Below are 27,759 nucleotides of genomic sequence, written 5' to 3' on the forward strand. Positions count from 1 at the left end.
CTGGGATTACAGGTGTGAGCCACTGTGCCCTGCTCCAGTTTTCTTATAATGTGCTTATATTAGTTTATAATTTGAAAATATTTTGTAGTTCCTTCACTGAAACTTTTAAAAGAGCAGGAATTGATTCTCCTTCCATTGTCTCTTCCTCTCACAGGGAGGATAAATTACACAGAACAGAAAATATGAAAAGTGAATCACTCTAGACTTTAAGGCATGTAGAGAGATCCACAAAGAGCAGTTGCAAGGGTCATATTACCCCCAGTATATTACCCTAGAGTGTTGCATTTTCCAGTGTTCAGTGTTTCTTTTCTTTCTTTCTTTCTTTCTTTTTTTTTTTTTTTGAGACGGAGTTTTGATCTTGTTGCCCAGGCTGGAGTGCAATGGCGCAATCTCAGCTCACCGCAACCTTTGCCTCCCAGGTCCAAGCGATTCTCCTGCCTCAGCCTCCCAAGTAGCTGGGATTACAGGCATGTGCCACCACGCCCGGCTAATTTTGTATTTCTAGTAGAGACGGTTTCTCCATGTTGGTCAGGCTGGTCTCGAACTCCCAACCTCAGGTGATCTGCCCACCTTGGCCTCCCAAAGTCCTGGGATTACAGGAGTGAGCCACCACACCTGGCCTGTGTTTCTTTTCTTTTAGAGCATTTCCTAATTTGTAATCATATATTTATTAGTGTAATTATTTGATTAATATTGTCCTCTGCTACACTCTACAAGAACAGCACTCTTGTTCATCAGTGTATTGTATCTGTAGTGCCTGGCACATAGTAGACACTCAATAAATAAATATTTGTTGACTAATAAATGAATGAGAGGCCATTATCCTAAGCACAGGAACAGAAAACCAAATACTGCATGTTCTTACTAGTAAGAGGGAGCTAAACATTGAGCACTTATGGACACAAAAACGGCAACAATAGAGACGGGACTACCAGAAGGGGGAGGGTTTAAAAACTATCGGCCTACACTTTGGGAGGCCAAGGTGGGTGGATCACCTGAGGTCAGAAGTTCAAGACCAGCCTGGCCAACATGGAGAAACCCCGTCTCTACTAAAAATACAAAAATTAGCCAGGCATGGTGGTGCGGGCCTGTAATCCCAGCTACTTGGGAGGCTGAGGCAGGGAGAATTGCTTGAACCTGGAGGCGGAGGTTGCGGTGAGCTGAGATCATGCCATTGCACTCCAGCCTGGCCAACAAGTGCAAAACTCCAACTCAAAAAAAAAAAAAAAAAAATTAGCAGGGTGTGGTGATGCATGCCTGCAATCCCAACTACTCAGGAGGCTGAGGCACAAGAATTACTTGAACCCAGGAGGCGGAGGTTGCTGTGAGCCAAGATCATGCCACTGCACTCCAGCCTGGGCAACAGAGCAAAACTCTGTCTCCCGGAAAAAAAAAAAAAAAAGACCAGCCTTCCCAAGATAGTGAGGGCCACATCTCTACAAAATAAAATTTAAAAATTAGCCAGGTGGCCGGGCACAGTGGCTCACGCCTGTAATCCCGGCACTTTGGGAGGCCGAGGCAGGCGTGTCACCTGAGGTCAGGAGTTCAAGACCAGCCTGGCCAACATGGTGAGACCCTCATCTCTACTAAAAATACAAAAATTAGCTGGGCGAGGTGGTGCGTGCATGTAATCCCAGCTACTCAGGAGGTTGAGGCACAAGAATTGCTTGAACCTGGGAGGCAGAGTTTGCAGTGAGCCGAGATCGTGCCACTGCACTCCAGCCTGGGTGACAGAGCGAGACTCTGTCTCAAGAAAAAAAAAAAATTAGCCAGGTATGGTGGCATGCACCATAGTCTCAGTTATGTGGGAGGCTGAGGTAGGAGGATCAATTTAACTCAGGAGGTCGAGACTGTAGTGAGCCATGGTTGCGCCACTCTATTCCAGCCTGGGCAATAGAGTGAGACTGTTTTAAAATGAACAAACGAACAACTGGGTACTATGCTAAGTATCTAGGTGACAGGATCATTCGGATCTCAAATCCCAGCATCACTCAATAAAGCCAGATAACAAAAACCTGTACGTGTCGCCCCGCCGAATCTAAAATGAAAGTTGAAAAAAAAATTATGGCCGGGTGTGGTGGCTCACGCCTATAATCCCAACACTTTGGGAGGCTGAGGTGGGTGGATCACGAAGTCAGGAGTTCCAGACCAGCCTGACCAACATGTTGAAACCCTGTCTCTACTAAAAATACAAAAATTAGCCGGGCATGGTGGCGCCCTCCTGTAGTCCCAGCTACTCAGGAGGCTGAGGCAGGAGAATCGCTTGAACCTGGAAGGTGGAGTTTGTGGTGAGCTGAGATCGCGCCACTGCACTCCAGCCTGGGCAACAGAGCAAGACTCTGTCTCAAAAAAAAAAAAAAAGAAAGAAAGAAAGAAAAAAAATTATTCAAGCCAAACATCAAACATTAACTTTTGCCATTTAATGTTTCACTCAGAAATTAAACTTTCATAACCCAGTACAAGCTGCAAAAAGAAAAAGATAATTTGGCTGGGCGCGGTGGCTCACGCCTATAATCCCAGCACTTTGGGAGGCCGAGGTGGGTGGATCACAGGGTCAGGAAATCAAGACCATCCTGGCTAACACAGTGAAACCCCGTCTCTACTAAAAATACAAAAAATTAGCCGGGCGCGGTGGCGGGAGTCTATAGTCCCAGCTACTCAGGAGGCTGAGGCAGGAGAATGGGGTGAACCCAGGAGGCAGAGCTTGCAGTGAGCCAAGATTGCACCACTGCACTCCAGCCTCGGCGACAAAGCCAGACACTGTCTCAAAAAAAAAAAAAAAAGAAAGAAAAAAAGAAAAAGAAAAAGATAATTTATTAAACCTTGGAACTGAGAAGGCTCAGATCTGTCTGAAGACACAGCTTCATCTGAGGTCAAAGATGTCATGGAGTCTGATTTCTCTCTCCCCCTGTTTTAGCTGTACTTCTGTGCAGGCTCCATTCTCAGGCTCTCTCCTCTCTGGGGCACAGTGACTACAGAAGCCTCAGCCCCACATCCTCCCATGTTCAGGTCTAGGGAGAGCCTTCATGGCTCCTGAAAGGCCTTGAGGCCAGGTGCAGTGGCTCACGCCTGTAATCCCAGCATTTTGGGAGGCGAAGGCAGAAGGATAACTTGAGGCCAGGAGTTTCAGGCCAGCCTGGCCAATATGGTGAGACCCCCATCTCTACCAAAAATACAAAAATTAGCCGAACTTGGTGGCACGCACCTGTAGTCCCAGCTGGTTGAGATTGCCAGAACCCAGGAGGCGGAGGTTACAGTGAGCTGAGATTGAGCCACTGCACTCCAGCCTGGACAACAGAGCGAGACTGTCTTAAAAAAAAAAAAAAAAAAAAAGTAAATGAATGAATGAGGGAACAGAATTGGCCTGTCTCAGGATTGCTTTTTGGGATAAATATTTCCAGTTAAAGGGGCAGATTGATTCTCAGCACTAAGAACCATCATCTCTCCCTCTGGTAGTGATGGTCTCAGAAATTACATTTCAAGAGGAAAACAGAAAGACCAGAACTAGGACTACAGCAAGCAGCAAACCAACTCACTTGTCAAATGAGAGTATCTAGGATGGGAGCCTGGAATCTGCATTTTTAAACAAGTGCCCTCAGATGATTCTGAATCAAGTGGTCTGGGGACCACAGTTTGGAAAACATACCCTAGAACATCCTTTTGGAGTCTGGGTGTTAACCTCACTGAGAGTCCTCCAGCTTTCCAGAGAATCAGGCTGACATCACTATGCCTATTTAATGTGAATCAGTCTTTATTTTGCACTTTTGTGGTGCATTAACAAATTCAACATACAAGATAGCATTACATATTGTAGGTTAGCATTACAGCATTATGCAATTTCACACAATTCATGTTAGCTTTTTCAGTTTTTCTTTTTTTTCAAAATTTGACACATTTATTTTATTTTTGAGTTTCATTTTTACAAGAGAAGACACAAGGTAAAGAAAGACAACCACTTTGGAGAGGGATCATGGTGAGGGCAATGTCACCGTCATGGCCATAGTACAAGCCTTCCAAGAAAAGGGACCTGCGTTATTCCCTCTCCTGAGCAAGCTGCCCCTGTCCCACAAACCAGTTCTATCTGTTTTCACATCTAGAGCACTGTCCATAAACATGTCCATCTTGGCTGTGCTCCAGTGAGATGAACTGAAAGAAGGAATAACTCATAAAGGGACCTTTATTATTAAGAAAAATTCTTGTCTTCCCAAAGGAATCAAGATGTCTTCAGAGAAGGAGCAACTGTTGGAAAATCAGAAGTGACCATTCCCTAACCTATTCCTGACAACAAATGCCTTGTGCAAAAGCTAAGATGTGACTCTCTTGTCTTTCTTTCAACTGACTCTTAGGAGAAGGCATTCCTCCTCCACTCTTATCAGTTAGCTCTGGAAAGAACAAATGTGAAAGCCAAAGTCAGCTAAGAAACTTTGAGACGGCAAAGTCAAGGGCACGATGGATCAGGCCTGAGGTAGGAGGGAGGAGCCCTGTACTGTCCGCCTCTTTGCCTTTTTCTGGCAAAGACACTGAGGCAGTTCCTAGGCTACAGAACAACTGGTTCCTCCCCTGCCACCTCAGCACCCACTGCTCAGTAGACCCAAAGAATGCGAGGAATAAAGCTACAAGGAAATGGGGAAGAGAGAGGAGAGTGGGGTGAGGCTGTTTTCCCAGACGTTTGTCAGGAGGAGCTACAGAGGCACACACAGCAGGGCAAAGACCAGACTATCTCCACCTGTTGTTTTGCATTGTTTCTGGGAAGGAAACAAAAGCGGGTTTGCTCAGCGATTTCTGATCTTTAGACATTAAGGCGATGAAGAGGAACCATTTAAATTTTTTCCTAATGGGGCTTCAGAATGCTCCTGTCAGATTTACATTAAACTATCTCAAAATGCATTTTTAGAAAACAAAAATTATTTTCTTCTACTTATGATACAGTATTTACATTTCTTGGGGTATAGGACAGAGACTAGTGGCATGACCCCAACTGATGGTGAAGTTGTGAGTCAGATTATGGGGGGTGGGGGTTGGCAGGGACAAGAACAGAGAGTAGGCTTTGTGACTGCTCAGAATTGCTCTGCATTGTCAAGAACATGGGCTGAAATCAAACAAAAGGTTTAGGGGGAGCAGAATGGTTTTAAATCCACAAAAGCTGAGGGAACACTGAAAGCAAGATCACCCCGCCGTCCATGGAGACTCAGCTTTCCGACTCCCTTCGCCAAAGCAAGGTTAAAAGTGATGTTCTTGTGTGGAAGTGAACACTTCAGTCTCAACTAACCTTTCACGCCCTGGATCAAGCTGTTAAGCAACAGCTTGACTGAGTTCCTTCTCAGGTGGGCAAAAATATCTACTGCCTATCCAAGTTTACCTAGTTTATTTTAATTAATTAATTAATTTTTGAGACAGGATCTCACTCTGTTACCCAGCTCAGAGTGCAGTGGCATGATCATGGCTCACTGCAGCCTCTATCTCTGGGCTCAAATGATCCTCCCACCTCAGCCTCCTGAATAGCTGGGACCACAGGCATTCAGCACCACACCTAGCTAATTTTTTGTATTTTTGATAGAGATGGGGTTTTGTCATGCAGCCCAGGCTGGTCTTGAACTCCTGGGCTCAAGCGATCCTTCTACCTCGGCCTCCCAAAATACTGGGATTACAGGCGTGAGCCACTGCGCCCGGCCCCAAGTTTACCTATCATCCATGGAGTCTGTGCCATCTGCAAAGTCTCAACATTGGAGACACAGCTGCTGTAGGAGTAAAGAGACTTGAATTCTAATCCCAGAAAGATGCTGAATCTCTCTCAACCTCTATTGCCCAGTGGTAGAAGAAGAATTGCATCCTGTAGTTCCTCCATTCCTCCACCATGTGGTAAGACATAAATTCCAAGAACTATGCAGCTTGTTTTGAGGAAAAGAATGCTCTGAAAGAATCCAACTTATCTTCATTCATTCAGTCACACTGTTATTTTTTTTAAGAGCTAAATTTTTATTGAAAAATTTAAGAACTTCTGAGGGCCCCTTTTTTATGAAGCAAAGCTAACCTCATTACAACATCTAAGTTATTTGAGAAGACTCTAAAGCATCTCCACGGTCGGCATTTCTGGAAAAACAAAGGCCAGTATAATTCTTCAAACCTCTGATGACTTCCAACCCATCAACCAAGAAATGGCTGTCACTAAGGTAGATAGCTGCAAAGGGGAATGGCTATCATCACTTGTCTCCTCTCCTTGTCCTTATACCTGAAAACAGCTTTTGGGATCAGCTGGATGTGTTCATTGGTACTATCCTATAGCTGAATTTGAAGTTTCCAAAGCTCCTTTTAGAGAAGTCATCAAGTTTGATAAAGTCCAGGTTCTGATGTATTGGATGCATAAGTCTGATGTATTCTCTGTGCTTCAGTTAGGTCTGTCAGTTAATTATAGACTGCCCTTTACTACTTCATAGCAGAAGATCTGATAGCAAAAATACCCCATTTCTCAATTCCTCTTTCTCCTGCAAACCTTGCCTCATCCACCCCACCTTTGTTTCTTGGCTTACTGCAGACCTCTAGACCTTGAGGTCAAAGAGCAGAGATATAAGAGGCAGTAAAAAGAAACGATGGGAATGATGAAAACATGAGGTTTTATAAGAGCAAAATTTTCTTCTGCAGAGGTGGGGAGTGGGAGAAATTCTCCAGAGAAGCCCAATAAAAAGAAGCCAATTTCAGGTAATCAGCAAATACAATTCAGCACAAAACACAATTTCCATGGATTAAAATCTGCAACTTGATATTGGCAGTTAGGCTAATTTCTTCAGTTTGTATTAGACATGCAAGTATACGGTTACATTGTTATATATAGATTTGTAGGGGTCTTTCCCTCTCTTTTGTCCCCCATTAAAAAAAAACGGAGGCTGGGCATGGTGGCTCGCACCTGTAATCCCAGCACTTTGGGAGGCCGAGGCAGGTGGATCACCTGAGGTCTGGAACTTGAAACCAGCCTGGCCAACATGGTGAAACCCATCTCTACTGAAAATACAAAAAATTAGCCAGGCATGGTGGTGGGCGCCTGTAATCCCAGCTACTTGGGAGGCTGAGGGAGGAGAATCGCTTGAACCTGGAGGGCAGAAGTTGCGGTGAGTTGAGATCTCACCATTGCACTCCAGCCTGGGCAACAAGAGCGAAACTCCGTCTCAAAAAAAAAATAAATAAATAAAAGATTCTAGCGCCTTGCAAAGAAGAAAAAAACCATCATTGCTAAGAACTGATCTGCAGCTGTGGTCATATAGGGTGTTCTTTGTGGAGTTTGTTTTGTAAGAAATTTTCTTCTACAACTAAAATGAGGTTTTGAGTCCACTTCTCTGTCATCTCTTTCCCCTCCACATCCCTCCCCAGCTTGGACCCCGGGGATTAGAGGAGAGAAGAACAGGATTAGTACTCGCTCAGACTGTGCCACTTGGCCACAGGCTTGCGGGGGCTCTCGCAGACCTCTCTCCAGTGTTCAGCACCACTGGCTGTGACACTGTGTGCCCCCAGGATCAGCCTCCCCACCACCTCGTTCTTGGTCATGCGATCGAAGTCGATAACGAGGAACTCGATGCTGATATCAGGCAGGAGGTCAGTGGGGATGTCGTAGATGAAAGATTCGTTGAAGATGGGGTTCAAAGTGCACTTCTTCACATGGGTTTTCTTCTTGGCAATGCGCTTTCTGCCGTAGTAGACGTTCACCTTGACATAAGGATCTGGGGCCCCCAAAGAGATAAGAAAAAGGGAGACAGGCCTATGACACAGTCCTCTCCTATGTAATGGTAATTTCATGTTGGGAAAGGCGGGCTCTGTTGTTTGTATCTTTGATGGCCACCCCATGTGTTCTTTAGTGATTGCACAATAAACACACACTGACTATATGTGAGTCTGCCTGCCTGGATGAGGGGCCAAGGAAACCAAGCAGGAATAGAACAGAACAACTTTCTCAAGTTAGGTCTGAAGAAATCCCGTGATACCAAGAAGTATATTAAAGGGCAGAGAGACAAATGCCTGCAGCCTTTTTGAGAAGTCTCTCTTAGCACCTGGCATGCATATTATTTAGGATACCTTGCCAAATGTAAAGACCCCATTTGTTCAACTGAAGAATCTTCCTAGCCAGGGAAATCTATTGGACGTAGATACTCATCGGGAAGAGAATGTCTACAGAAAGAGGAGCAGATTAAAAGTGAAAGAGGCAAGGATCTTGAAGTGTGGAGGTCTATCTGGGCCATTGGCAAGGAGTCGGGGGTGGTTCAGACAGTAAGAAATAGGTTGAAGTAAATAGCTGCTACCTGAGAGACCGGTGATATCCATCTTCGGCAAGTGTCTGGCTTTGAGGACCACCACTGTCATTCTCTGTGCCACAGGCTGATATGACAGAGACACCTGGAGCTCCCCTCTGCTGATGCACTTCTGTGAGGAAAAAATGGCAGGTGAGAATCCTGGCAGAGGGTGCAGGGCAGAGCACAAAAAGTGTGCAGAGCAGTGGGAAGAGTCTGGGGGAGGACAAGTGCAGGGATGATAAGTTTTTTGGAAAGATGCTCATCCCCTGGAAAGGTGTTATGATTTTATTTAACAAGGAGGGAGAAAGGAAACATTATAACCATAATTCTGATATTAAATAATTTGCATGGAGAGCCCGCATAGCCTTGGATTTATGAGCATGACCTCTGGAGCCAGATTAGCCTGGATTCAAATCCTGACTATTCTTCTTTTTTTTGAGACCGGGTCTCACACTGTTGCCCAGATTGGAATTCAGGGACGTGATCTTGGCTCACTGCAGCCTCCATCTCCTGGACTCTAGCAATCCTCCCACCTCAGCCTCCTGAGTAGCTAGGACTACAGGTGTGTGTCACCACACCTGGCTATTTTTTTTTTTTCTATATACAGAGTCTCACTATGTAGCCCAGGCTGGTCTTGAATTCCTGGTCTCAAGTGATCCTCCCGCCTCAGCCTCCCAAAATGCTGGGATTACAGGCATGAGCCACCATGCCCAGTTGCTATTTCTTATCTGTGACCTTGGACAAGTTACTCAACATCTCTGTCCTTCAGTTTCCTCACCTATAAAATGTGGGTGAAAGGTTGTACCTACCACATAGCATTATCAGAAGGATTAAATAAGTTAAAATTTGTAAACTGCAATGGTGCCCAGCACATAGTGTGCACTATAGAAGTGCATCCTCTCATTTGGTTCTTATCCTTTAAAAAGTTCTGAAGACTGTACGGTGGGAGGTAGGAGAACTGGGTTTGAATCTTAACCTTGCCACTTACATGGCCTTGGGCAAGTCCCTGAACCTGTCCCTGCATTTCACAAGGTGAATATCCACACCTGCTCTGCCCACCCCAATGTGCACTCCAGTGTATCTTCTCCAGCCAAGTCAGCTTCCTCCCCAGCACCCTGATCTTTGTTTCTCCATCTTTAAATGTGATGCTAGGCTCCATTTTGAGCTTGAAAAAAACCTCTAGTCCCCCAATAACTTTTTTTTTTTTTTTTTGAGACAGAGGCTCGCTCTTGTCTCCCAGGCTGGAGTGCAGTGGCGTGATCTTGGCACACTGCAACCTCTGCCTCCCGGGTTCAAGTGATTCTCCTGTCTCAGCCTCCAGAGTAGCTGGGATTACAGGTGCTCGCCACCATGCCGGGCTAATTTTTGTATTCTTAGTAAAGACAGGATTTCACCATGTTGGCCAGGATGGTCTCGATCTCCTGACCTTGTGATCCACCCACCTCGGCCTCCCAAAGTGCTGGGATTACAGGCGTGAGCCACCGTGCCTGGCGCCTCCAAGAACATTTTAAAGAACATTTGCATAGGCACTGCATGCCAAGTTTTGAGGATCCAGAGCTGATGGGACTCAGTTGTTGCTCCCAAGGAGCTTACCACTCAGTAGAAGAGTCAGAGAAGTAAATAAACCTGTACGGGACTTGTCAGAGAAATGAGAAGCCTGTCTAAGTGCTCTGGGCACCTAGACCTGGGAGATTCAGGGGAGGCTTTTTAAATTAATTAATTTATTTTTTATTTATTTTATTATTTTATTTTATTTTTTGAGACGGAGTCTCGCTCTGTCACCCAGGCTGGAGTGTAGTGGCGAGACCTCATCTCACTGCAGCCTCCGCCTCCAGGTTCACGCCATTCTCCTGCCTCATCCCCCCGAGTAGCTGGGACTACAGGCACCTACCACCACGCCCGGCTAGTTTTTTTTGTATTTTTAGTAGAGAGGGGGTTTCACCATGTTAGCCAGGATGGTCTTGATCTCCTGACCTAGTGATCCGCCCATCTCGGCCTCCCAAAGTGCTGAGATTACAGACGTGAGCCACCGCACCTGGCCATGGAGATTCAGGGAAGGCTTTACCAGCTGATGCCTGGACTGAGTTGATGGGGGTACAAAACCATGAAGCAACGGGCAGAGAGATGATCATGTCAGGCAGATTGACAGGAATGGCTGGTACAAGGGAGTTGGGCCTGAAAAGGTAAGCTGTGTTCAGAGAATGGTTGAGAGGTGAATATGCCTGAAGTGGGGGTGGCTGATAGGAGGGGTAGGTCAGGAACCTGGAAAGGTGGGCAAGGCTAGAGTAAAGGGCTGTTGGGACACTACCAAAGAGCAGAGTCAGCAGCACCCATACAAGAGGAGGTTGGTGAGTATAGGAGTGGCAAAGCTGTCATCATTTTGAGTCGGGGTCTCACTCTGTTGCCCAGGCTGAAGGACAGTGGTGAGATCTCGGCTTTCTGCAACCTCCACTTCCTGGGCTCAGGAGATCCTCCCACCTCAGCATCCCAGGTAGCTGGGACTACAGGTGTGCACCAACATGCCAGGCTACATTTTGTATTTTTTGTAAAGACAGGGTCTCACTATGTTGCCCAAGCTGGTCTCGAATTCCTGAGGTCAAGCAATCCGCCCACCTTGGCCTCCCAAACTGCTGGGATTGCAGGTGTAAGCCACCATGCCTGGCCAGTTGTCATCATTTTATTAAAATGATTATTATTTCAGAGAAAGGTGGAAAATGAACTAAAGTTGAGGAAGACCAACATCAGAAAGCTCAGTTAAGAGGCTGCTATAGCCGGCAGCAGTGGCTCATGCCTGTAATCCCAGCACTTTGGGAGGCCGAGGCGGGCGGATCACGAGGTCAGGAGACAGAGACCATCCTGGCTAACACGGTGAAACCTGGTCTCTACTAAAAAAATACAAAAAAATTAGCCGGGCATGGTGGCTGGCGCCTGTAGTCCCAGCTACTGGGGAGGCTGAGGCAGGAGAATGGCGTGAACCTGGGAGGCGGACCTTGCAGTGAGCCGAGATTGCACCACTGCACTCCGGCCTGGGCGACAGAGCGAGACTCTGTCTCAAAAAAAAAAAAAAAAAAAAAAATTAGCTGGGCGCAGTGGCGTGTGCCTATAGAGCCAGCTACTTGGGAGGACTGATTGAGCCCAGGAGATCGAAGCTGTAGTGAGCTGTGGTTGAGCCACTGCACTCCAGCCTTGGTGACAGAGTGAGACCCTGTCAAAAAGAGGCTGCTGTGGCTGGGCGCAGTGGCTCACGACTATATTCCCAGCACTTTGGGAGGTCAAGGCAGGTGGATCATCTGAGGTCAGGAGTTCGAGACCAGCCTGGCCAACATGGTGAAACCTCATCTCTACTAGAAATAGAAAAATTAGGCTGGGCGCAGTGGCTCACACCTGAAATCCCAGCACTTTGGGAGGCCGAGATGGGGGATCACGAGGTCAGGAGATTGAGACCATCCTGGCTAACAAGGTGAAACCCCGTCTCTACTAAAAATACAAAAAAATTAGCCAGGCATGGTGGTGGGTGCCTGTAGTCCCAGCTACTTGGGAGGCTGAGGCAGGAGAATGGTGTGAACCCAGGAGGCAGAGCTTGCAGTGAGCCGAGATCGCAGCCACTGCACTCCAGCTTGGGCAACAGAGCAAGACTCTGTCTCAAAAAAAAAAAAAAAAGAAATAGAAAAATTAGCTGGGTGTGGTGGCGGGTGCCTGTAATCCCAGCTACTCAGGAGGCTGAGGCAGGAGAATCGCTTGAACCAAGGAGGTGGAGATTGAAGTGAGCCTTGATCACGCCACTGCACTCCAGCCTGGGCGACAGAGTGAGATTCCACCTCAAAAAAGCAGACTCCGTTGTTCTGTAGCAACGTGCTACAGAAGAAATGATTGGGACTGGAACTAGGGCTATGGCAGAGGAGATGGACATGGAGGTAAAATATGTCTCAGGAAGAATTGTCAGGGGTTTTTAGGCTTGGGCAGTTAATTGGCTGTGAAGCGTAGGGAAGAGGGAGGAAAGGGTGGACTATTTCTTGTGCTTTTAGCTTTAGAAAGTGGGGATGAGGCTGGGATAAAGAAAACAAAAGCAGGTGAGTTTTGGCCGGGCGCGGTGGCTCACGCCTGTAATCACAGCACTTCGGGAGGCCGAGGCGGACGGATCACGAGGTCAGAAGATCGGGACCATCCTGGCTAACACGGTGAAACCCCGTCTCTACTAAAAATACAAAAAAATTAGCTGGGCATGGTGGCGGGCGCCTGTGGTCCCAGCTACTCGGGTGGCTGAGGCAGGAGAATGGCGTGAACCTGGAAGGCGGAGCTTGCACTGAGCCGAGATCGCGCCACTGCACTCCAGCCTGGGAGATGGAGCGAGCCACCGTGCCCGGCCTTATTTTTATTTTTGAGATAGGGTCTCACTCTCTTGCCCAGGCTGGAGTGCAGTGGTGTGCACTCACTGCAGCCTTGACCTCCAGGGCTCAAGTGATCCTCCCAACTCAGCATCCTGAGTAGCTGGGACTACAGGCATGTGCTACCAGGCTCAGCTAATTTTTGTATTTTTGGTAAAGATGGAGTTTTGCTATGTTGCCTAGGCTGGTCTCAAACTCCTGGGCTCAAGTGATCTGCCCATCTCAGCCTCCCAAAGTGCTGGGAATACAGGTGTGAGCCACCATGCTTGGTCCCTCAGCCAGTGTGTTTTTGTTTGTTTTGTTTGTTTTGTTTGTTTTTCCCCTTGAGACAGGGTCTTGCTCTGTCACCCAGGCTGGAGTGCAGTGGCACGATCTCAGCTCACGGTAACCCCCACCTCCTGGGTTCAAGCGATTCTGGTGTCTCAGCTTCCTGAGTAGCTGGGATTACCGGTGTGAATCACCACGTCTGGGGTTTCCGCCATGTTGGCCAGGCTGGTCTTGACCTCCTGAGTGGAAGCAATCCGCCCACCTCAGCCTCCTTAAGTGCTGGAATTATAGGCGTGAGCCACCATGCCCGGCCCTCAGCCAGTTTTGAATTACAGTCTGGTTGCCCTTGCCAACCAGTATACTTCTGGGCTTTTTCCTTTTGCCAGAAGTCAGAATGTAATCAGTGAATATAAACTCATTTTTACTATTAGCCACATCAAATGAAAAGTAATCCCATATGAGCTATCCGACACAGTAGCCACTAGCTACAGGTGCCTATTTACATTTTAATTTAAATTAAATAAAATTAAAATTATAGTTCCTCAGTTACACTAGCCACATTTCAAGTGCTCAATAGCGACATGTAGCTAGTAGCTACCACACTGCATGGTGTAAATATAGAACATTTCTATCATCATTAGACAGCACTGATCTAGAAAGGACTTTTGCATTGTTTTGGCTACTGCTCCCCTCTGTTTCCATGAATAATAATAAAATGTTAGCTAGGTTTGATATATCCATTTCTGGGGCCATCCTTCAATACTGAGTATCTAAATACTAAATATGCAGTCTTTAAATATGATTCTAACTTTATACACAGAGGAAGGATAGGTGAGGGGAAAAGCAACATTTGATTTTTTTTTTTGAGACAGAGTCTTGCTCTGTCGCCAGGCTGGAGTGCAGTGGTGTGATCTTGGCTCAACCTCTGTCTCCCGGGTTCAAGCAATTTTCCTGCCTCAGCCTCCCGAGTAGCTGGGACTACAGGCACGTGCCACCACACCCAGCTAATTTTTGTATTTTTAGTAGAAACGGGGTTTCACCATGTTGGCCAGGATGGTCTCAATCTTTTGACCTTGTGATCCGCCTGCCTCGGCCTCCCAAAGTGCTGAGATTACAGGCCTGAGACACCACACCTGGCCAACATTTGATTTTAAAAGCACAGTTTTATTTGCAAGAATAACACGAATGACAAGATTATAGCTTAGGTTTCCCGATTACTTATTTAAAATTCTGTATCCTAAATCATCCATTCTAGGAAAATCTTCCTAATCAAAATCCCCATGCCTCTTTCCTAGTTTTTTGGGAAAGTTGACAACTTCTGGTTACCCTTTTCATTTTTTTCTCCCTTAAAATCACTCCTCAGGCAACTGTCCTCCATCAGATCCCTCCTTCACCTTGGGCCATCTCACATGGGCAGCATGCCCATCCCCACTCAGCGCCGCTTTGTGATGCCCAAGTCTGTAGCCACAACACCATCTGAATGCCACTCCATTCTGCATTGAAGGCAGTTTAATGTCATTCCCTCAAGCCCCCTCCCTTTCTCTTTCTACCCAATTCCCATTCCAAGTAGCTATGTCAATGGCTCTTTCAAAAGAAAGAGCCATTGAAGGCTGTGAGCAAGCTCTGTTTCCCAGCCCCTTGGCCTAGTGAGGCAAAGGCCCTGTTGGGGGGCAGGCAAGCAGAAGGACAAGGGGGAGAAAGGATTTTCTCATGCCTGACAGAGCTGCGGGGCTCGGCTCTCCGAGGGCAATCTCCTTGCTCCTTCAGTGGAACAGAGGAACAGGAACAGTGGTCCTAAAGAATACACTCAGAAGAAATAATAGGCAAGGGATAGTCTGTTTTCCTATAATTAGCAGAACCTCTTTCAGAGTGATTTTCTAGCCAAGGAGCCCTTGTATTGGGTGGACCATCATAACCTCAATAAACCCTTCTTGGGGCCAGATGTCCTGAGGGCCACCTCTACCCTAAATCACCACCATGGGAAAACAGAACCTTAACATTCAATCCCATCACCCTTTTCCTCCCTGCAATACACATACATGATCTGTTGCCCAGTCTGGAGTGCGGTTTGTGGTAAGAACTCACTGCAACCTCAAACTCCTGGGCTCAAGCAATCTTCCCGCCTTGGCCTTCCAAAGTGCTAGTATTACAGGGGTGAGCCACTGTGCCTGGCCATATTTTCTTTTCTTTTTTTTTTTATTTAATTTTGAGACAGGGTCTCATTCTGTCATCCAGGCTAGAGTGCAGTAGCTTTTTCCTGGTCTATGTAATCCAGACCAGGAAAAAGCCCTTTAAAGCCAGTGTGGCATGCTCCAGGGCAGCTGTAGCTCACATTCACCAAGGGGAGATCCTACTTTGCTATGGTAGGGAGGATTTGGGATAGACATTTGCAGCCTGCACTTCTAGGGAACCTAGTGGATGAGTGACTAGGGAGATGACAGCCATGGCTCAGATGGAACATAGTCCTGCCTATGGGCGCTGGTTGGGAAAATGGGTTTAGGAAGACTGGGAGGCTGGAAGGCTCTGGGGTGGGGCTGCACAGGCTCTGGGTATCCTATCTCGGGCCTCCTCCAGGGCATGTGTTGCTCAGGATCCTAGCCCTGGCTTATCCCTCCTCAAGGGAGTTAATAAAGTGGAAAGAAATGTGGCTCTTGCCAAGAGCCCCTGGCAGTTTAGCAAGTGCCATTGTCTGTGCTGTGTCCAGTGCCCTTGATTTGAGGCTGTTTTGTTCCCAGCCCAAATCAGTCCCTTTCATTGCCAGTCTCTTCCCAGCTGCAGCTTGGCACAGAGCCATGTTCTACTCCCAGCCTTGGGCTGCAAGTGTATAGCTGTCTGGAGGAGTCCAGCTGGTTGGTGACTTTACCAAGGTTGAAGTCACAGGGAAGGGTGTATTGGAAAGGCTCCTGCTTCAAGGAGAGGTAGACAAGGGAAGGAGTGGAGGATGGGAGCTGCTGTGAAGGGAATACGGAAACAGCAGAATGGGTCGGCAGAGCCCTGAGGAAAAAAGATGGGAGGACAGGGGAGGGGAAAGAAGGGGATGAAACAGGCCACTGCTTCCGTTTCTGTCCACACCTTCTGATTCCAGCCTCAGAGGATGCAAAAACCCCTTCAGGGCTGGACTCTGGGATGTCTCATTGTATCCTGGCATTGAGAACCACAAGATGCTGTGGCAGTGTCTTGTTTATGCTCTGACGTTCACCAAGTTTTCCTATAATTAGCAGAACCACTTTCAGAGTGATTTTCTAGCCAAGGAGCCCTTGTATTAGGTGGACCAACATAACCTCAATAAACCCTTCTTGGGGCCAGATGTCCTGAGGGCCACCTCTACCCTAAATCACAATCACAAATGTGTCTAATATTCTTCAAGATTCTTGGACTTCCCTGGCCCCTGTGACGTGGATCTGAGTGTGCCAGGTGGCAGTAGCGGTTCCTTCAGGCAATGAAAGGCAGAACCGGGCTGGCTGCAGGGGGACAGGTGCCTACTACAGAGCAGAGAAGGCAAGAATACACACACACAGAGTGTGCTCCCTGCTGTCCCCCACCCAGACGTGGCATAGTACCCTTCTTCAGCAGGCAAACCTTGTTCCTGGGTACTCACTGCACACTCTGCACCTGCTAACTTAGGAGCCTCTTTTATCCAATCCTGAGCCTGCTGTCTCCCCACTGAGTCCAGTGAGGGCTTGCAGGTAAAAAAGGTATCGAGAAAGAAGTATGATCTGCCCACAGGCAGAGCTCTTTCTGGGAGATGTGCAGTTGTTTCTAGTGGCCTCGAAATTCTTTCCTAATCTCCTTCACCGATTCCTCCCTTGTCTTCCTTCACTGTGTCAAAACAAAATATAAATATTTACAAACCACATGCATCACCCAGGTATCAAACTTGACTAATAATAGAAATAACAATAATAGTAACGGTCACAATTTATTGAAGGCTCACTATGTCCTAGTAGCTATATAAAATCATCATCCTACTCTATTCCCATAAGAAACTGAGACTTAGCGAAAGTGAAGCAGCTTGCCCAAGGTCATTTAGCTGGTGGAATTTGGATTTAAACTCAGGTCTGACTTCAAAGTCCTTGCTATTTTAACCACTTATGTTATACCCTGAAAAAGACATGAAACTCTAAGTTTAAAATTTCAACAACTTCTTTCATAGCACCTACCATACTTACTATACAGTAATTGCAAAAAATATTTGTCTTTCTCCTTCAATAAAGTGAAACCTCTTCAAGGGCAATCATATGCCAGGCATATTATCTCATTTGATTCTCTGTAAGGAAGACAATATTATCAGCTCCATTTTACAAATGAGAAAATACAGGCTTAGAGGGGTCGAGTAACTCACCTGTGTCACACGGCTGGCAAGTGGTAAGCTGGAGAGTAAAGTCATGCAGTCCAATTCTGGAGCCCAAGTGTGTAACTGCAGCATTTCACTGCCTCCCCAGTTGTGGAAGAAATAAATGAACTAATGGGGTTGGGTGGGGCTACACTTACTGTGCTTCTGAAATTACAACTCAAGAGCCAATGTCGGTCCAGTGGGAAGCGGGAGAGAGAAGGCAGGATGGAGGGCCCTCGTCCCTCTTCTAATACAAAGAGGGAGGACAGGAGAAATGGAGAGAGGGGAAGTGTCTATGGCAAAGGTTTGGGCCTAGAAAGGTGAAGCAATTCATTGAATTGCATTGTAAAATAGTCATAAGAAGACATGTGCATGACGGCTGTGTGCAGTGGCTCATGCCTGTAATCCCAGTACTTTGGGAGTCCGAGGCAGGTGGATCACCTGAGGATAGAAGTTCATGACCAGCCAGGCTAACATGGTGAAACCCCGTTTCTACTAAAAATACAAAAAATTAGCCAGGCGTGGTGATGAATGCTTGTAATCCCAGCTACTCGTGAGGCTGAGGCAGGAGAATCGCTTGCACCCGGGTGGTGGGGGTTGCAATGAGCCGAGATTGCGCCATTGCACTCCAGCCTGGGCAACAAGAGTGAAACTCCGTCTCAAAAAAAAAAAAAAAACAAACAAACATGTACATGGTATCATTTACACCCCTAGGTTAGGGTTGGGAAAGGGAAGCTGAGGGAAAAATTACTGAATTATTGTCATAGCTTCTCAGCTGTGAAAAATAAATTCACTGGAGGAAGATCACATAATTTTGCAGAGGAAATTAGCCCCTATATCCCTGATATAATGAAGGATCTACAAATGGTAGGCCAGCCTGTTCCAAGTAAGCTGGACAGCATCAGGGTGCCAACCACTAAGTGAAATGGTGAAAGCTATCGGACCTTCTCTCCTCAGGAAGTTGCTTCTTAGAGGAGACCTAATCTGCCAGGCCCTCTGTCTTACTCTGACCACTGCTTATCCTTGACAGCCAAGAGCTTCCTCTCTATAGCCCTTCTTTGCCACCCTTCCCACTCCCCTCCCCCTTCCATTTATCCCCTGAGATATTTTCTCCCCCAACCTACCATTGCTCCCCAACACACACTTCCTACTCACCTGGATATTCCTTTTGATGATGTCCCTGGTCAGTTGTACCTTGCCTGTGCTGGGGTCCACCCCTGCCAGTGGCACCATGACCTCGCCAATGACATCATCCCGAGAGAAGCGGTCAAAGCTGAGGACAAGGAAGTGCAGCACCAGGTCCTGCAGCTGGCTGTAGGGGATGCCATAGAAGGTGAAGGTCTCGTCAAACACAGGGTCCAGGGTCTTCCGCAGCACTCTGGTCTTCACCCGATGCCGTTTGTCAGGAAGGATGGTCATTTTGATGTAGGGGTCAGATCCCTGGGTCTGGTCATCCATCACTGGAAGCCCATGGGCCTCCTGGATTGTCACCACCAGGGCTTTTTTCGGGAAGTTATAGTCCACTGAGAAGGTGAGGGATCCTAGCATGACATCCTCCTCTGGAGATGATGGAGAGGTGGTTTTGCTCTCCCCAGGGGTCAGGCTTGTAATAGGGCTCCTTAGTTCTTCCCCGTAGTCCATTTTGATGGGTAATTGGTCTATACAAGATCCAGAGCTAGGCCCCCTGGGATCTTTGTCTCGGCTTAGCAGGCCAGCCTCTGCTGCATCCACCAACAGGTTCCTACGTCCACCTTCCCTCCCAGGACCATCTTTGTCTCTCCGCACTTTGATGATTTTCTTCTTGTTGCTGAGGGTCTCTGGGTATATGCTGATGCCTTTGAGCATGTGAATAAACTTGTATGGTGGGTTCTTGTGCTTCTTCTCTGCCTGCTGATGGCAGCATGACCAGACAAAGACGGTCACCGAGACACACACCACCAGCACAGAGGCCCCGATGAGGCCGGCCACCACCGGTGACACATCTGAAGGCAGAGACCAGAGATGTGTCAGGGCGGGTGGACTTTACCTCCTGTCTAGATCTCCCCTGCTCATTGCCACTGCTGGAGCCAAGCTAATCTGCAGTCTAGCCTCTAGAGCAAAATGTGCTTATCTGGGCTTCAGAGTTTTTCCCTTCTATTAGAGGCACCCTCTCCCAACCTCTCCAACCACTCCACAGCTTTTCCTCCCAGCCTTCTCTAGAAAGCCTTCTCTGAAGCACCCCACTTGACTCTCTGTTCTTTTCTAGACCTTCTCTCAACACTTATAGACTTGGTTTGCTCATATTGATTTGTGCTTCACATAAAGCTGCTCTGTACGTGTTCTAAGATCACCTTTTTACATGAGCACCTGTTCACTTCAACTGTTACACAAGATGTTTGGTGTCAGGAGGATATTCCATAGCATCCAGAACAGGGCCTGCACTGACTGACTCACTGTCAGGGTAGGGTGGAAGGGTGTGGAGCTGAGTTTAGATGGTCCTGGTAGGGTGTTCAGGGTAGTAAAAATGGATGGGTGCCAAAAGGAAGAATTCTGGGTTTATGTACTGTTAAAATATGTTCCAAAACTTTAGCTCCCAGGTATATAAAATACAAGGCTGGGTTGCAGTGGCTCACACCTGTAATCCCGGCACTTTGGGAGGCTGAGGCGGGTGGATCATTTGAGGTCAGGAGTTCAAGACCAGCCTGACCAACATGGTGAAACCCCGTCTCTACTAAAAATATAAAAAATTAGCTGGGCATGGTGGCATGTGCCTGTAATCCCAGCTACTTGGGAGGCTGATGCAGGAGACTCACTTGAACCTGGGAGGCGGAGGTTGCAGTGAGCTGAGATTGTGCCACTGCATTCCAGCCTGGGTGACGGAGCGAGACTTCTCTCAAAAAAAAAAAAAAGTATTCCTCCAGGAGGAATACATCCATTGTAGGCAAAAAAATAGGTGTATGTATACATATATATATATATATATGTATGTGTGTGTGTGTGTATATATATGTATTTATGTATACATATATTGTTCTAAATAGGAAGAAATAGGGACTTTCTCTTTCATTATTATTACCTTAATAAATCCTTCGCTGGAAGAAATAGGGGTTTTCTTCCCTGTTAGTGGAAAATGTCAGATCTCTGCTCAAATGTCACCTTCTTAGGCCTTTCCTGACTCCCCTATTTAAAAGTGCAATCTTCTCCATCCTCACCACCCACTCTTCCTAGCCTTGCTTAATTTTTTTCAACATGCCTTGTCATTCTCTCTCTGATACACACACCCCTACACATGTAAGAAAAAAAATATAAAATACATACACAAATATGTAAGAATAAACACCCAAATGCACATTATTTTACAATTTATTATTTATCTTCACTAGAATATAAATCTCATGAGGACAAAAATTTATGTCTGTTTTGTTCACTGCTGTACCCTCAGCACTTAAAACACATAGCAGGCACTATGTGTTGGATGAACAAATAACTAAAGAGAAATAGGCCGGGTGTGGCGGCTCACGCTTGTTATCCCAGCACTTTGGGAGGCCGAGGCAGGCAGATTACCTGAGGTCAGGAGTTCAAAACCAGCCTGGCCAACATGGTGAAAACCTGTCTCTGCTAAAAAAAAAATACAAAAATTAGCCAGGTGTGATGACACACACCTGTAATCACAGCTACTCAGGAGGCTGAGGCAGGAGAATCACTTGAAGCCAGGAGGCGGAGGTTGTAGTGAGCAGAGATCGCACCACTGCACTCCAGCCTGGGCAAAAGACCGAGACCCCATCTCAAAAAAAAAAAAAAAAAGAAAGAGAGAGAGAGATAGATTTTTTTTTGTTTGTTTCCCTTACCCTAGTCTTATCTTTTCCCACAAAAATTGGACCCTCAAGTTTTTCGCTCCCTCAAGTTCACTGAGGCTAAGTTGGGTTTAGGCTTTAAAGGTCCAGATTAGGCCTATAGTTTTCCACTTTTTAGGGGACCACTTGGAAGAGAGGGAGAACTAAGGAAATAAATGTAGCCTGGGCAACATGACAAAACCCCATTTCTACAAAAAAAAATTACAAAAATTAGCAGGGCATGGTGGCACATGCCTGTAGTCCCAGCTATTTGGGAGGCCAAGGTAAGAGGATCACTTGAGCCCAGGAGGTGGAGGTTGCAGTGAGTTAAAATTGTGCCACTGCACTCCAGCCTGGGCAACAGAGCGAGGAAGAAAAAGAAAAGGAAATAGACATAATTCCAGCATTTCCCCGATTCTTTCTGGAACGTTCTTTTTTTTTTTTTTTTTTTTGAGACGGAGTTTTGCTCTTGTTGCCCAGGCTGAAGTACAATGGCGCAATCACGGCTCACCGCAACCTCCGCCTCCCGTGTTCAAGTGATTCTCCTGCCTCAGCCTCCCGATTAGCTGGGATTACAGGCATGCGCCACCATGTCCAGCTAATTTTTGTATTTTTAGTAGACGCAGGGTTTCTCCATGTTGGTCAGGCTGGTCTCGAATTCCCAACCACAAGTGATCCAATCGCCTCGGCCTCCCAAAGTGCTGGGATTACAGGCGTGAGCCACCGCACCCGGCCTGAAGCATTCTTGTTTCAGGCATCTGTGCAGCTCACTGTTTTAATTATTGTGAGCCTCAAACCTCACTGGATGAGAGAAATATTTCCTGTCTGCCCCAAGTAAGATAATGTCCCCATCACCCTTCCTTATTTTTCTTCATGGAGCTTATTATCCTGACATATATTTATTATCTGTCTTTGATCACTAGACAAGCTTAATAAAACAGCAACTTTGTCTGTTTTGTTCACTGCTATAGTCCCACGTCCCAGAACTATGCGGCACGTAGTAAGCATTCCGTGAACAAAAGAGTCAGTGAATTCAAAACAGCCTCCGCAGATTAGAAAGAGAGGATTGAGGCTGGGTTCGGTGGCTCATGCCTGTAATCCCAGCACTTTGGGAGGCCGAGGTAGGCAGATCACCTGAGGTCAGGAGTTCAAGACCAGCCTGGCCAACATGGTGAAACCCTGTCTCTACTAAAAATTCAAAAATTATCTTGGCATGGTGGCAGGTGCCTGTAATCCCAGTTACCTGGGAGGCTGAGGCAGGAGAATAGCTTGAACCTCGGAGGCGGAGGCTGCAGTGAGCTGAGATTGTGCTACTGCACTCCATTCTGGGTGACAGAGTGAGACTCCATCTCAAAAAAAAAAAGAAAAAAGGATTGAGTCAAGATGATTACATATATCAGGGATAAATGTAAATTTCTATTTGGACTCAAAAACCTATTTATAGTCAATAACCTCACTTGATGAGTCAAAAATGACTTAGGAATTTAGGCAACCACAATCTTGGACTATAATTAGTATAATGCCTACTGTTTTCCCTTCTATTAGAGGTATCCTCTCCTATCCTCTCCAACCAATCCATGGCTTTTTCTTCCCTCCAAACCTGGATGAAAGGTTTATCTTCTCTAGAAAGCCTATGAGCATCATGAGCACAATACTATGAGCATAATGTCCAGATTACGCAAGAGGCAGGTATAATTTCATCTGCACTGGTCGTAATATACATGTAATATTGTGTATAGCAGTGACAATGATAAAATTATTTTTTGTGTAAATTTATACGTCCCTGCCAGGCATTGTGGTAGAGCTTACTTTTTTTATTTCTTTTGAGACAGGGTCTCATTTTATTGCCTAGGCTGGAGTGCAGTGACACAAGTTTGGCCCACTGCAACCTCCACCACCTGGGCTCAAGTGATCCTCCTGCCTCAGCCTCCTGAGTAGCTGGGACTACAGGCACATGCCACCATACCTGACTAATTTTCGTATTTTTTGCAGAGATGGAATTTCACCATGTCACTCAGGCTGGAGTGCAGTGGCATGCATGATCACAGCTTACTGCAGCTTTGACCTCCCCAGTTCAAATGATCTTCTTGCCTCAGCCTCCTGAGTAACTGGGACTACAGGCATGTGCCATCATGCTTGGCTAATTTTTTTTTTTTTGAGACGGAGTCTTGCTTTGCCCAGACTTGAGTGCAATGGCGCAATCTCGGCTCACTGCACCCTCTGCCTCCCAGGTTCAAGTGATTCTCCTGACTCAGCCTCCTGAGTAGCTGGGATTACCAGCACGTGCCACCATACCTGGCCAGTTTTTGTATTTTTAGTAGAGACGGGGTTTCACCATATTGGCCAGGCTGGTCTCGAACTCCTGACCTCAAGTGATCTGCCAGCCTTGGCCCCCCAAAGTGCTAGGATTACAGGCATGAGCCACCATGCCCAGCTAATTTTTAAATTTTTTTTAGAGATGAGTCTTCACTATATTGCCCAGGTGGTCTTGAACTCCTGGGCTCAAGCAATTCTCCTGCTTTAGTCTCCACCAAATTGCTGAGATTACAGGTATAAGCCACCATGCCTAACCAAGGAAGAGTTACATTTTATTTAAAATATATATTTATTGTTATTATTTTTTTAGAGACATGGTCTCACTCTGTGGCCCAGGCTGGAGTGCAGTGGTGCAATCACAGCTCACTGCAGCCTTGAACTCCTGGGCTCAAGCAATCTTACTACCCTAGACTCCTGAATAGCTGGGACTACAGGACCATGCCACTATGCCTGGCTAATTAAAAAAAATTTTTTTTAGAGACAAGGTGCTATGTTGCCCAGTCTGGTTTTGAATTCCTGGCCTCAAGATCCTCTTGCCTCAGTCTCTTGAGTTGCTGGAATTATAAGCATGACCCACTGTACCCGGGTACATTTTAAAATAATATAGATAAGGAGCAAAACATTATTAACAAAATAAATCAAGGTGACCATGTCTATATCCATACCGAATAATAGTAGTGTTTAGTCTCAAAGTATTAAATGAAATAGCTTTTAGGGAAAGTTTTCACAAAATGGAGACAGCCTTGGTAGTAAGCTACTTGAAGGCAGGTGGGAAAAATAGCCTATGGATCTTTGAATCCCTCAAGAGTCTCTTGCTTCTAATAGGAGTTCAGCAAATATTTGGTTGAACAACTAATTGGATTCAGTTGCCATTAAGAATGGGCACAGCCTAAGGAAGTGGCTCTCCATTCATCAATCAGGTGCTTTCCTGTAAATTGTTTGCTACTCATTAGTGAAACTGAACATTGTCTCTATGAGAAGAGGAACACAGGAAACTACCAAGACAGGCATATTTTTTGGAATGATCTAAAGAGAGATCTGAAGGCTTAGATTAGGAGACACCTGGGCAATTCTTTTGGCTCTATCATAGATTTATTCTCTGCAGCAGTGGGGCTGGGGGGAACCCACTGCTGCTTACATGTTTACAATGCATCAACTTTTATTGTTAGAAAATGGAGATAGGGTAGAAAAGAGAGAAGATGAAGAATTCTCATATTCCAGGAGGATAGAGAAGGAAAAGAAGAGAAACAGATGAATGCATCTTTGAATTATCTAGTTGTTCCCCTGGCTTTGTTTCCTATTTTTGCTATTCTTTCTTCATTTTAGTATTTGTTAACTCTTGCCTCTCTCCCTGAAACCAAGACAATGAGCTAGAAACATCAAAGATATTAAAACCTAGAGCTCTCTGTCTTGCTTTAGTCCAAAGCTTGGTGGGAAATGGAAGTTGAAACTAATGGCTGAAGTGAGTGTTTTAAAGTAGCTATAAATTGCAGTGACCTGTGCTTCTCGCTCCTTTTGTCCTCCATGGTCATGGATAATTGAGTGTTGGCTTGGTGTATCACCCAAGTGCTGTGGCATTTGAAATGAAGTACTCTATGAGATGTGAAAAAGTTGGAAGTGGTAGTTCTCTATGTAGGAGATCCTCTGTAATGGTTTAAAGACCTGCAAGACACATCTGGGCTATTGGCCAGCTCCTTCAGCTTCTGACCAGAACTGCTCTTATTGATTCCCCCTTTCCTAAACATAGCCTTTCGCAGTCAAGTAGACAAATATAATACAATGGAATGAGAATAAATTTTGGCTTCAGCCAGACATTGGTTTAAATCCTAGCATTGGCCAGGTGCAGTGGCTCACACCTGTAATCCCAGCATTTTGGGAGGCCAAGGTGGGCAGATCACCTGAGGTCGGGAGTTCAAGACCAGCCTGACCAACATGGAGAAACCCCATCTCTACCAAAAATACAAAATTAGCCGGGTGTGGTGGCACATGTCTGTAATCCCAGCTACTTGGGAGGCTGAGGCAGGATAATCGCTTGAACCCAGGAGGCAGAGGTTGTGGTGGGCCAAGATCACGCCATTGCACTCCAATCTGGGCAACAAGATCGAAACTCCGTCTCAAAAACAAAAACAAAAACAAACTAGTGCTACCTTTAGTCATTCGTTTGGCTTTAGCCAAGTTATTTTATTTCTGAGCCTTGGTTTCCTTGTCTGGCAAGTATAAATAATAATATATACACTCAAGGGTATTTGTTAGGATTAAATAAAATGTAGTATGTAACAGGCTGATATAATTTATTTTCCCTTTTCCAATAATAGTCCCTCTGAGAGAAATCACTATATTATGTTCCACACCATCTCCTTTTTTCAAGGATTCTGGAACTGCAATTAGAGAAAGAAATCTGTTGGAAGGGAATATGTAGAAAAAGAACAGGAAGAAATCATGGATTGCTCATGTGATCATGAAAGGGACTTTTGTTTTGGAAACTTAGAACTCAAAGAATAAAGATGCGGAAGGTGAAGTGGAAGAAAAAATACAATCAAGATTTAGCCTTGGGGAATAAGTGAGAACAAGTAGTTAATGAGTGTGAAGATCTGTTATCTGAACACATCTGATTTGATTTCTTCTTCCTTATTCTGAGGGGATAGAGCACACTGGATTCTGCTCATTTCACTGTACCTCTTATTCAGGAATGAGAAAAGCCATTTCCTAGCTGGATTGTGTCTCCACCCTAAAAACTGGAGTTCCGATGCTCAAACCTTCTGGATTGTCTGAGGGATAGAATCCCTGAAGGAATAAGAAGGTTCTTTGGCAGCAACTCTCACTGGCTTCCCCCATCTAAACTGAATCAAGGAGAAGCAGGGCAATTATATTTTATTTATTTGATCAAGAAAGCATAACACAGGAAGTTTGCTCCTTTAGCATATTATACTGCAGGAGTCCCCAAAGAGGAAAAAACTTCCTTCTCAAGCTTGTCTTTGCCACCTTCTTCCCTATTTTCCACTCCACTTTCTGCTCCAGGGAGTGTAAAACTAATCTTGGAGCCCACAGGGCTGGGTCGGGGACCAGCCGCTCTGAAATGACGTAATGCTTTCTGCGGTACACAAAGCGGCCTCCCCCGGGCTGGGCCTCTTTCGCCCCTCCCCCTCTGGCCTGGATCGCGCCCCCGCCAGCATCAACGCGGGTCAGTCCCCCTTTTTGAAAAGGCGGCCCAGGGAAACAGGGAACAAAGGCCCCGGAAGGAGAGCCTCGGCGCTGCCAGGAGGCCCAGAAATAGACATCACGTCATCCCCCAGCCCAGCAGCGCCAAGCGCCATTTGGTGGCATCGGATGGACCCCACCATTACGATGCGGAATGGAGCTTGCAGGGCTCACGTTTCCTCCTAGCCCCAGCATCCAGCTGACCGGCTTAAGGAGTGGCTTCCTTTTTGCTCCCCACCCCCGCACCCCTCTTTCCCCAGAGGCCGCCGCCTCCCCTGGCTGCCAGCCACACGGCCCACAATCTCCAAGCTGCCATCTTGATGCCCCATCCCCCTTGTCACTTCCCTCCCCCGCAGCCCTTAGGAATGGGAGGGGGAGGAAGGGGCACCGCCCTGCGTGCCCCAAGGGGGAGGGCTTGGCCTACCCCACCTCTCCTCCCCCAGAAGGAGGGGTTCACATCCTCCGCACGCTTGCTGTTTCTCACCTCCAGCAGTGCTGACAGTGCACCATACAAGGTTTTAGCATCCTGGACTTCCCCACCCCCGGTGTGGCTCGGGCCCTGCCAGTCCCTGCAGCCCATAGCTCAAGTTCATGCACTGTCAACTGCCCACTACCCACTACCCACCACCACAGGCCCGATTTTAGCGGGGCTGGCATTTTGAAGGCTCTGGTCTGGGCTGCATTCTCTGCCCTGCTGTTGGGCCCCCTTGGCCTTGCAATCATTCTGACCACCTCAAGCTTAGTTTTCCCGAGTCTACTTACCAAAGCTAGGTCGGATATTGGTGATCTCAGCCATGTCGTAATCAGAGGCTGTTGCTATAACGTTTTTGCAATGGTGAGACAACTCTGGGAACCCTCGGTCAGTACCGAGGCAGCAGCTGTAGAGCTCTAGGTCAGGGAGGGGGGAAGGTATCCAGCGGACGCCTCCTGCGACGTCCGGCCCCTAGTTGTCAGCTGCGCTCAGCTCTTAAGATGCTCCGGGGATGCTCTGAGCTAAGGATGCAGGTGCAGTCAGACTGGTCCTGATGCGAGGTAGGCTCCGCCTTCTTCCGAATGGTCCTCGGAAGAAGACTCCGCCTCTGTCCGAAAGATTACGGAAGTCAGGCCACGCCCCCTTCAGGAAGCTCTCCCGGAGGGGACTCCTCCCACCGCCGAGTTTTCCCGAGAATGAG

General features: G+C 46.7%; 1 protein-coding gene across 2 annotated transcripts; it reads right to left on the reverse strand.

Moving 5' to 3' along the window:
* Positions 1-3,733: 3,733 nt before the first annotated feature.
* SYT11 (synaptotagmin 11) lies at positions 3,734-27,680 on the reverse strand. 2 transcript variants are annotated; one of them, XM_024241403.2, is made up of 4 exons: positions 27,350-27,675; positions 18,417-19,243; positions 8,283-8,406; positions 3,734-7,709 (listed from the first exon to the last, which is right to left on the reverse strand). In XM_024241403.2, exons 1-4 carry the CDS (start codon positions 27,381-27,383, stop codon positions 7,399-7,401), a joined length of 1,296 nt encoding a protein of 431 aa, XP_024097171.1. In that variant the 5' UTR covers positions 27,384-27,675; the 3' UTR covers positions 3,734-7,398.
* Between the last annotated feature and the right edge of the window lie 79 nt (positions 27,681-27,759).

Source organism: Pongo abelii, chromosome 1 (assembly GCF_028885655.2).
Source record: "Pongo abelii isolate AG06213 chromosome 1, NHGRI_mPonAbe1-v2.0_pri, whole genome shotgun sequence".
Taxonomy (NCBI): domain Eukaryota; kingdom Metazoa; phylum Chordata; class Mammalia; order Primates; family Hominidae; genus Pongo; species Pongo abelii.